Consider the following 11,175-nt stretch of genomic DNA (forward strand, 5'->3'; position numbering starts at 1 on the left):
CTTCCTTACCTGTAGGGTCTGAAGGACTGGCCTAGATTCCTCTAGAGGGGCTGAGAGCTGGTGTCAGGAGTCCTGGTTCTCAGTGGTGTGTGTGCATGATCGTGGCTGTGTACACGTTCCTCTCGCTGTACTCATGTGTGCACTTGTAGTAAAATTGATATTAACTTGAAAAGTGAAATATAGCATGTATCTGAAGCAACCAAGGGAACCTGCTGCTGCTGCTAGAAGTCATCTATACAGCGCCAACCATGTTTCATTAATTACAGAGAAATAGTAACTAGACATGATTAATCTAAGATTAGAGGAGAAGTAGTTAAAAGGTAATTTTGGCAGGGGGAGACCGTGACCACCGACCCATTGATACCACCTATTTAAAAGAGAAGCACAGACGAAGAGGACAGAGTCTGCATACCAATACATAAAGGAAGCAAAGAAACCTTGACCAATCATTAAAGAGAATAACAATGAATATGTATCAATTATTAGAATATGTAATAATCAGTGTATGAAAAGGGAAATTTTTGAAACGAAGGTGTGCTCCCTTGGAACGAGCACTCCATTTCTGCGCAGTAATGAAATAAACTTGGAAATATCTCTGCTATGTGTGTTATTGGCTTGCACACCGGGTAAAGAACCCAGATTTGGGACAACACATTCACACATACATGTGTGTGCCTGTGGTAATACACATGCAAATGTGAGCGTGCACCAATGTTCTCTGTGGGTATGTGTTCTGGCAATTGTATCCATGTGTATGTGTTTTCGCAGACTGTCATGGGGGGAGTGATTAACTTCACTCATAAGAGAGAAGTAGTGAAATATTTATTTATATGAAACAGTAATTTAAGAAAGTTAGTAGTGAATGCAACAGTGTTTTACGAGCTTCAGTAGAAGGGCACACTTGTTTATTTACTGCATAGAGGACAGGGTCAGACAAGCTGTCACGGAAACCCTCCCATTGAGTCACGCGGTTCAGTAAGGACCCCCTTGCTTTCTAAACTCCTTCTCAGAGAGGAGTCTGGGCGTGGCTGGATGCAGCCCTAGTCCCAGACTTGCTCAACGGTTTATGTCTAAAGGATTATATACGCGCAATCAATCCTTTATATCACTTAGCTAAGATTTCAAAGTTTAGCATGCTATTAGTCACTTACCAAGAATCTGTTGCGGCAAGGAACCTCTCAGCCTCGAGGAGAAGAACCTTAAGTGGGTTTCCTCACTCAAGGGGAGACCCTGGCACGCAGTCCACTATTTATAGAGTAAGAGAGTTGTCCTATAGTCATATTCGCATGGGAACAAAATAGCTAGGTCCCCACTCCAGGCAGTGTTTTGACTGTGTTGCCAGCCATCCCTCAAAGTCCAGGTGCAACTCATCACAACTCCCACTGATGGTTATGGCTTGAGCAGCAGCCGAGGTGGGGAAAGGGGGAGAGCACACCGCCATACACATACACACACACACATGGAGGAGGGCATAAATGTGTGTGACTGGTCTGTATATTCGTAATTGTGCACGTGCATGCCTGTGAGTCTGCATACCTCTGTGTGCGCATGGGTGTGCACGTGTGTGCACCCATGAAGGTAGGTCAAAGGTCTTGATGAAATCAAGGTACACCCCAGGCAGTACCCCTCCCCTTCCCACAGTGCCTCCCATCTCCACATAGAAAGCAATGAGGTTGATGAGGCATCATTTGCTCTAGTTTCACTCCTAGTGGCATCTGAAGGACCAGCACGGGCATGCAGACGCTCACAGAAACTTTCCTGTCTTTGCAAATGAACCTCAATCCTCGGGAACACACTGCAAATGGGACAACTGTGGAAGAATTCATTTTTCTTGGCTTGCCAGGCACGTGGCATTTCTGGGTCTCCCTTGTGGTGGTATTTGCACTGACGTGCTCCCTGACAGTAACATGCAATGCATCCATCATGGCTCTCATGTGGACGAACAGCAACGTCTGTACCCCAATGTACTTTCTCCTCCGTAATCTCCCCTTTCTGGAGATCTGGCACACTACTCGTGTTGTTCCCAAAGCCATAGGAGTCATGCTGGGGAGTAGCCAGACCATCTCCTTCAACGTCTGCGTCCTCCAGTTGTTCTTTCTTCTCTCCCTAGGCTCCACTCAGTGTTTTCTCCTGTCTGTCATGGCCTATGACCACTACTTAGCCATACGCTACCCCTTGAGATACAGCTCCCTCATGAGCAGTGTCCTCTCTGCTCGGCTGGTGCTCAGCTCCTGGCTGGGAGGCTTTCTGTCCGTCTCGCTGATGGCCTTTCTGACATCCAGGCTGATGTTCTGTGGGCCACATGTCATCAATCATTTCCTCTGTGATATAGATTCCTGCCTCGCCCTCTCCTGCAGTGACATGTGGCCCATGGAGCTAGCGACATTCCTTGCCTCCTAAACTGTTCTGGTGGCGCCCTGTGTGGTTACCCAGCTCTCCTACGCGTACATCACCTCTTCCATGCTCAGAATCATGTCAGCTCATGGTCAGAAAAAGGCATTTTCCACTTCCTCCGCCCACCTCAGTGTTATCACATTCTGGTATGGCTCCACCATGTTCCTGTGCGTCAAGCCATCGGCCCAGAACTCACTGGATCTGAACAAACTCATGAACACCTTTCACACAGCTGTAACTCCTCTGTTGATCCCCTTCATTTACACACTCAGGAACAAAGATGTGAAGCAAGCTCTGTGGTGGGCCTTCCAGAACAAGTGAAGTGGCTTTTCAAAGGGTCTCAGTGGGACCAAAGAGGTTCATCCCCTCCCTCCCATGGTTTCCACCCTGCAGAAGGTCCTCACCAAAGTGTAACTGCACCTGGGCATCACAGGTAGTGAGAAGCCACCAGTTCCCCACTGAGCCCATTTCATTCACCTCACAGCCACCTTAGGCTGGGCTGAGCCTCAATTCTAATGCTCCCACCTCCCTCTGTTCCCTCCTGGGTAAACTCAGAATGCCTCCCAGTGCTCTAAAGACCACCACTTGGAAAGGCTCACAAACCCCATCCAGAAGCAGCTCTCCAACAGAACACTGGAAGAGTTGTCCTCCCACAGGTTTGAATTCCAGGTTGCCAAGTGCTTCATTTTGTCAGGGATTCACCTGTGCCCCCTAAATGATTCCTAGCAGCTGGCTCACTGCCTTAGGAAAGGGGCATGTGTTTCTCTGTTTAGTTTGACATTTTCTGGAAGGATTTATGTCCCATTCTTGGGGCTGTTTCAGAGAATCATGCTCTGGTTCAACAGAAAATTTGGCAATGTCTGGTATCTCAAAAGCCATTACTTCTAACAGAAGGCAGTCAACAAAATTCACACTCCTCTTCCTTCCCCCTATCCAGTATCTGGAGGTACTTTGTTCTTTCTAATTAAAAATATGCAAATCACTATGCTTCATGCTAGATGTGTCAGGACATTTCCACATCTGAAACCCCACATCAGTTTTTAACAATCCATCATTCCACCCATTTTGGGCTTTGTTGTGGAAACACTTCAATGAGATTGGCAAAGTCCCCAAACTGCAGAGCTGTGGAAGCCTGGCTGGGCAGCAACTCTCTCCTCACACTCATTGGGAGGACGTGCAAAGGGCACTTGCTTTTCCCCCTTCCAATTTTCATTTGAGGCATCATGTTCTCAAAGCTCTTCTTTCTGCACATGGACACTGAAGGGCGTCCATGTGACCACTTCAGAAGGAGGAGGCATCAAGATGGCAGACACACCTTTAAGATCAGTGTGGGATGGATTTCACCTCAGTGTAGAGCTCTCCATTGAGATGATTGAATCCATACGGAACATCTAGGTTACTTGCCCTGCGGACTCACTCCAGTATACCAGCTATTTTAAACAGAGGGCATTTACAAGCCTGGTTTGGCTTCTTTATGGTTTAGCCTCCAATGGGCCTGCCCCAAGTCAGGTTTCTTTGGTTCTATTCACCAACAAAGACCCTGGATCTAGACACAGCTGTAAAAGTCACATTGGCATGTGCTTCACAGCAGCACAGGCTGGGGAGGCAGAGGCCCACCCTCACCACAGCCCCAGGTGCCACTGCTGGGCAGGCTGAGCTCAGAGCTCCATGCAAGCAGTGGCAGGGAGGGAACTGCTCCTCAGAGCACCCCCACGTTTCTGTGCACTGCTGCCAGCTGTGGGCACCAGTGTGGGCTCAGTGCACAGAAATAGGCAGCGCTGTCCTGGAGCTCGGTGTCTCGCACATGCAGAAGCACTTGGGAGTCCTTTGCAGACAGTGTGGAGGAGAACCTCCCTGATGCCTCATGAGCTCTGTACTTGCTTACTCATAGCAGCATCTGAAGGGACTGGGTCTGGCTCTGCTGGTACCAGAAGGCGTAGGGATTGGAATCGCTGGTGGAGAAATTGCAATGCCGCGTTGCCTTGTGTCCCACCTGGATGGTCATTTCTGCTGGGAACTGGAGCACAGAGTCCTTTTGGGCATGACCTGTAAAGCCAGGAAGAGCTTCCAGCTTTGCTTGCCAATGGACCTGTCCATCTACAACTTCATCAGTTTGCTCACTGTCCCCACTGTCCATCTCACTTTTCCTAGCTTCAGAAATGACTAGCTGTTTGCCCTTGTTTATTCTGCAGCTTCTTGTTTATGACCATCCCTACAGAGATTGGTAGCATTGTATCCAATACAAACAGCAGAGAAGCTGCTCTATGCCACGTTGGTCCATTCCCCAGCACCTTTCCCTCTTTTCAGGCTTAATATGTATTAGCAGCACATTCAGGAATGCTGAGCAGCTGCAAAGTTCAGGTGAGGTCTTGTTCCTCCTTTGATGCCCATTACTCCTGACATCTCCCAGATTATTTGCTGTACCCATATGCAGCCCCTGATCTCCCTACGGATACACTCCCGGGTGTCCTAGGCAGTCAGCACTCACATCCCCTCCCTTCCACCACCAGATGCACAAACTCTTGCCTCAGTCTCCCCAGCCTGAAAGTCACATCTCACCAAAGTCAGCCAGTCCCACCAGGGCTGACAGGAAAATCAGGACCATGTCACGCTCTCTCTTCACGGGGGTGCCCAGGGACCTGCGAGCATGAGGGACCTGAGGCTTGCACCTTCACCTCTTCTATCCCTCTGCCCGATCAAAGAGGCCTCCAAACCACAGCCCAGAGGGTGGAGCAAAACTCTCTGCCTGCTGCTCCAGCCAGGCCTCTTTGGGCCTTTCCCCCGACCTCTACCACAAGGCAGCCCTCTAGAGACATAAAAGAATCATGGTTTAAGTAGTGGCCATCTAAAGAACAAAGATCCCTTGAGAACTTCTCCTGATACCCACCACCTAGCCAGCTGCACAGGCCTGCACCCAGCTCTGCAGGAGAGGGAGAAGGCACCCCTGCACCCACCCATGTCCACCCTGTCCCTGGACTGTCTGGATGGAGAGAGGACCAGGCACACACTGAAGTGCCTTGGACCCAGGTGTCACACACTCTTTCCCTTCTCCTCTGGCCGTAGAGGAGGAACCTGAAGAGAAACATCTCTGTGAAGAGCATCTGCTCCAGAAACCAGCTGCACAGGGACAGACACATTGCCTCACTCTGGCATGGCAACACAGCTCTCTGTTGTGCAGGCAGTCCTTCTGTGTCCCTTCACTTACCCACATTACACACAGCCTCCACATGCTTCTCCCACCCTGAGCCCCAGAACCTCAATACCCAGGCAAGCAAAAGAGCTACTTGATTTTCATGTCTTCTGGTGTCTGCTGCCTGGAGCAGGGCTCCTCCGCCTCTTCTCACCCAGGGCCTTTCTCACACAGTTGGCAGGGACTGCAGGAAGCACGTTATTGTCACAACAGCCCCCATTCACAGCCACGCTCCCACAAGGCCTTTACTGTCCTGTTGTTCAGTCAAGGCCATTTCAGAAGGACAGTGGGCTGCCGTCTGCTCTCCAATGACTGCAAACCTGCCAGGAGTTCCCTTGGAATACAACTATGGCTGCCACTACAGGCCCCAGCTGAGGCAGGGAAGAGGACTGAGCCTTTCCTCTCTGCCCCTGAAGCCTCTGAACACGGACTGTCCCAGCTCTCTCAGCTCCTACAGCCACACAGGCCTCACTGGGGACTAGCTGGGCCCAGGACCCCATGCCCAGAAGCCCCTTTTCAGCTCTCCCCACAGACCTTCAGCCCCATAGGGTAACTTAGCACATCTCTTTGGGGCTCCCTCCTGAGTCTGACCTCGAGTCTCAGATGTGTCTTTCAGCTAGTGCCCAGCTCTGGCTTCTCTCCTTTCTCCTGGACTTCCCTTCAACACCAAAGGCTCTCAATCTGAGGTTAACGGGAATCTGGTGCCACAAGCTCTATGTTCTGATCACCAGGCACTGCAGAAGAGACTTGAAGGTGTCTGTGACAATGAGTATCTCTTTCTCAAGTTGGTGCCGGAGTAGAACTGCAAGCTCCACAGGATGCCTTTGCAACACTAGAAGCAGCGTGAAGCTGGAGGGTACAGGTTGTAATTGTGTAGCTGAGTGGATTGACAAAGTTCCCAGCAAGAAACCACTTGTGGTTGTGGTTTCAGAGCAAGGGCTTGAGATGGCACTGTAGCAGTTGGGTCTTTCTCTTCTAAGAGTGCCTGGCAACGTGAGTGGGGTGGAAAGAGATCGCCAGCCCCTGCCCATGGAGCAGCAGCAGTGGGCGGTCCGTGCGGCAGGAGCGAGGGCTGGGCGGCTGCCCGTGGGCAGGAGGATCTCTGCCGCCCGCCGCCCTGTGCGGTGCAGGAAGGCGCGGCTCCTGGCCGGGAGCCAGCGGGGCCGGCCGCTGCCATCTCTCCTTGCCGGACACCGCGGGACACCGCAAGCGCTCCGGGCGCCATTCCTGCCCCGGCGGCGGCGGCAGTGCGGCGGGGGATTTCTCTGTGCGTCCCTCAGGGCGTGCGGGGTTGCCGCTGCCGGGGCCGGACCCAGTCGGGCGGGGGAAGCGGCCCGGAGCTCGGGGCCAGCTGGAGCCGGTTGGGGCGAGGCGGCATCGCCCCCTGGTGGGCCCACCCGGGCTGTCCCTCCGACCCCGACACACACGCCCGGCCCCGCCCGCGCCGGTTCCTGCCCGGCCGCAGCCCCGGCTCCTCTCCCCGTGTCTCCCAGGGCACAGTAATACGCGAGCGCGGCCCCGCGCCGGGGCCGGGCGAGCCACAGGGCTCTGGAGCGGCGGTCTGCCGACACCACAGCCGCCCCGGCGGGTCCCGCAGCTCTTTCGAATCTTCAAGTGTGCGCATGAGCAATGCAGGGCCTCGTCCTGGCAGCTGAGTGTACCAGTGTTTGAAGTCGTAAGAGTTTATATTGGGGTGCGAGCAATTTATGCTGATGCCAGTGCCCTCGGGGGTCTCTACCGTCTGCTGCTGCTGTACGTGGGCTCCTCCTGCAGCTGCTGCTGAGAAAGGAGAAGGAAAGGACAACAGCTGTTAAAGGTGGTCCAGCTCTGATGGCTCTTGTAACAGAGGAATTGACAGGAACAGTGGCAGGGACACAGGACAGGAAGAGATGGCAGTATGGGCCTATCAACACAAATGGAGAGTGACCCGGGTGTGGGTGTCTGAAGGCATGAGAGAAGGCAGGGAGGGAAGTTGAAATTTATGCATGCGGAGATTAGATAAAAGTCAGGTGGGTGGGTGGGTGGATGGATGGCGAGAGAGGACCAGGAGGGGAAGTGGGTGTTACAGCAAAGGATAGACGACAATTTTCAGGGCAATAAGAACTGCAGAATGCACAGGGGAAGGAGAGGGTGCATGCAAAAATAGACATGCAAAGGTGAATGCAAAGCAGGTCTACCGATCAAAACGGTGAGGACATCGGGAAAATAGCAAGAGGAGGCTCGGAGGCATAAAAGATGGCAGAGAGCCAGGAGCGGGAAAGAGAGGCTGAAGAAGGAGAGGGAAGAGTTGTTGCTGGGCTCCCCGGGGAACACGCCGGGCACAGCCCTGGACCCATCCACTACCGCCAGCCCCACGCACCCAGCAGCAGTGCGGCCAGCCCCGACAGCCCTGCGCCCCGGCACCGCCGCATCCCGCCGCTCCGCCGCCCGCGCCTCGCTGCCCCCCGCCAGCCCCGGCTCTCTGCTCCGGCCGCTCCGCCTCCTCTCCACCGCCTCCTCTCCTCTCCGCCGCCGCCAGCTCCGCCCCGGAGCTCAGCTCTGTGCCGGCGCCGCTCGGGGGCTCACCTGGGCTCAGAGTGCTCAGGGGCTCTCCCCGGCACGGGGAGCACTTTGCCCAACTGGGAAATGGACTCTCCCTGTCCTCCAGCAAGAAGAAGCCTGCACAGCGCCAGCTGCAGCCTGGCACAGCAGCGGGGCCTTGTACCAGCGCATGGACCAGCTTCCCAGAGCTCTCTACGAGCCCAGGGGCTGGAACCAGCAGCCACTCGTTTCCTGCAGCTGGGAGTGAGGAGGCTGAGGGCCTCCCTTCAGCTGCTGCTCTGCAGCCCCAGCACAATGCCTAGGAGTTGTGTTGGGGCAGAGGGAGTGTGAAGACAAATGTGCCCATGGGTGGGCAGGGGTCAGGGAGGGCAGGGTTGGTGGGGAATCCCAGTGTCAGAATGTAGGTGAGAAGAGATCTTCAGAGGTCATCTAGACCAACACCTGCATTGAACAGTTCCCATTATTGATTCCCATTATATCAGGCCACTCCAGGATGGAGATTGCAGAAACCCCCAGGGAAATCCATTCCTGTTCTCAATTCTTTTAGCCCATTACTGAATTTGAGCTCGACATGCTCCAGCTACTGTCCATTGCCTCTACTCCTGTCATTGGGTGCTTCCAGAGTCTAGGCCACCTTCTCGGTTTCCTTGAAACAGGTACTTCATGGACCTGCTGGGAACAATTTGGCTTACAGAGATCAGTGTCCTGCCTCTTCCCTGTACTTGGGCATCATCCCCAAACTTGCAGGAAGTGCTGATCTTACCACTACTGTACATGAAAACATTAGGAAGTGTTGGTGCTACTGCTGATCCCTGAGGGACCCCACAAGGTCGTGTCTGCCAGCTGGGCTTTGCACCACTGCTCACAACTCTTTCTGACCGACATTCCACTGTAACCTTACCATCCTCTTATTGAGCCCAATTACCTCCAGTTAGGTCATAAAAAGGACAGGAGAGGCTGTCAGAGGTCCTGCTATACTCTAGATACTCATCTCCACTGCCTTTTCTTGTCCACAGTGCCCATCACCTCCTGAGAAAGCAATGAGCTTTGCCCTCAACTACACTAGAGTCTCAGCTCAGAAGCAGCTCCACAGAGAGGGAAGTCATCCCTGGCTGAGCTGTCCCAGCAGAGCAATGAGCAATGTCCCCTGGCAATGAGCTCACCAAAGTACATGAAAGGGAAGGGGGAAGCCTTGGCTACACTGTCTCCTGGTTGGGCCTGAGTCCAGGAAGACAAACATTCAGGAGGGGAGATGGGCTCAGGAACTCTATACACCCTTGACACCCCGTGTCGGAAAGAGGGTCCCTTTTGGAAACCCCCGTGGGACAGCACTAGGCTTTGGTGGATGTGGCCTCAAATCTAATGTCTGTACCCTCCTGCGGCAGTTGCTGGGCACTCAGACTGAGATTCCAGTGTGGGACATGAAGGTCCTTGTAGGCTGTAAGACCAAAGCAGTTGTCAGCCCTTTGGCTTTCCCTGTGCAAGCCACAGGGTCTGTCCTTCCACTCACAGCACAGCGATGTCAGGCTTCAGGTTCCTTTCATTCAGGACCTGTTTGATCCAAGGTCTCAGCCCCTGCCTGACTTGGCATCAGGTCAATGTGCTGAACAAGCCCATTTGGCATTGACATGGACATGAGAGAGGGCCGTGTCCCACCCCAGACACCACCGACACTGGTGTTCATAATGGGCATGAACATCAAAGCTGTCATCAGTTCTTTGGCTTCTCCTATGAAATCCACAGAGTCTGTTCTTCCAATCACAGCGCAGTGATATCAGACTCTGTGTTCCTTTCATTCAGGACTTGTTTGGGAAAAGGTCTCAGCCCCTGCCGGGCACAGCACCACGCCTGTGAAGAGCACAAGTACGTTTGGCATTGGCTTGGGCATGAGAGAGGGCTATGTCCCATCCCAGACACATCAATAGTGCTTTGGAAGCAGATCCACTCAGGGATGGCCAGCACATGGTGGACAAGATCCCTCATCCTTTCTCCTTGCCCAGAAAGCAATCCCTGTCCTTTTGAACTCTCTAATACTGGGGAAAGGAACTGTGTCCTGGCCTGGAGAGGCAGGGAGCGGGGACTGCCAACCATGCTGAGGCACTCCCAATATTGTTAATATGAATTAAACTAAGGAGTCAAACAGGAGTGAAACTGTTCTTGTGGCCTGAAATTGGCAGAAGCTTTGGAGGGGCAGGAGAAGGAGGTGTCAGGAGGCAGGGGCTGCATTTCAGTGCCTCTTCCCTGGACACATCTCCAGCAGGCTGGTGCCATCACCACTCAGCTGCACTCAGGTGCCTTCTGAATCTGGGAATCTGCTGCTCTCTGGTGCTCATGGAGAGAGCAACAGAGAATGTCCCTGTCATGAGCAGCATATTGCTTCTTGAGGAGGGACACACAAGGACACACATGCACACACGGTCTCATGCAGGCCACCAGGAAATTATACGCTAATTTGTGATTCCACATTCATCCACGCTAACACAGCTGCTCGTAAAGCACAGATGAGAAGAACAGATGCAGGAACACACCCAGGTGTGGATCCTGCTGACAACACCTGGGGACAACTGTGGCAGGGTTAGAGCATTTGGGAAAGGACAAGGCCCCAGGCATTCCTGTGTCTTTACTTGTGTACTCACAGACTGCACAGAGTGGGGACGAGTCAAAACAGGCCACAGTTTTTTCCTGAAGACAGTGTTAGGCAGGATGGGGTCAAAAACCTAACAGCACAACGCACACACCTGGGGAGGCAACAACAAGTGACCACTGGGGTGAGCTGAGGAGGGAACGAAAGAGATGGAAGTGTCACTTCCTCATGTGCGGGAGCACTTGGGCTGCCAGCGGAGGATGGCTGGAGCTTCTTCCAGAGAACGACACCAAACAGCCCCACTGAAGTGACCCAGGCTGGTGTCACTTGCCTCCTCTGGACCCACACAGCACTTGAACTGAGTCTTCTGCCTTGCACTGCTGCGTTCCTGCCCTGGAAATCCTGGGGCCTTTCATCCCAGTGATCACAGGAAACTTTGACTGGGGAATGGGCATGGTACAACTCT

The 11,175-nt window shown here is 53.2% G+C and overlaps 1 protein-coding gene across 1 annotated transcript; it reads left to right on the top strand.

Moving 5' to 3' along the window:
- Positions 1-1,758: 1,758 nt before the first annotated feature.
- On the top strand, positions 1,759-2,715 carry LOC128919357 (olfactory receptor 6F1-like). The gene is given in 1 exon segment (XM_054224641.1): positions 1,759-2,715. A coding segment is annotated over 1 exon segment (945 nt). The 5' UTR covers positions 1,759-1,770.
- The last annotated feature ends 8,460 nt before the right edge of the window (positions 2,716-11,175 follow it).

Source organism: Rissa tridactyla, chromosome 19 (genome assembly GCF_028500815.1).
Source record: "Rissa tridactyla isolate bRisTri1 chromosome 19, bRisTri1.patW.cur.20221130, whole genome shotgun sequence".
In the NCBI taxonomy this organism is placed as follows: Eukaryota; Metazoa; Chordata; class Aves; order Charadriiformes; family Laridae; genus Rissa; species Rissa tridactyla.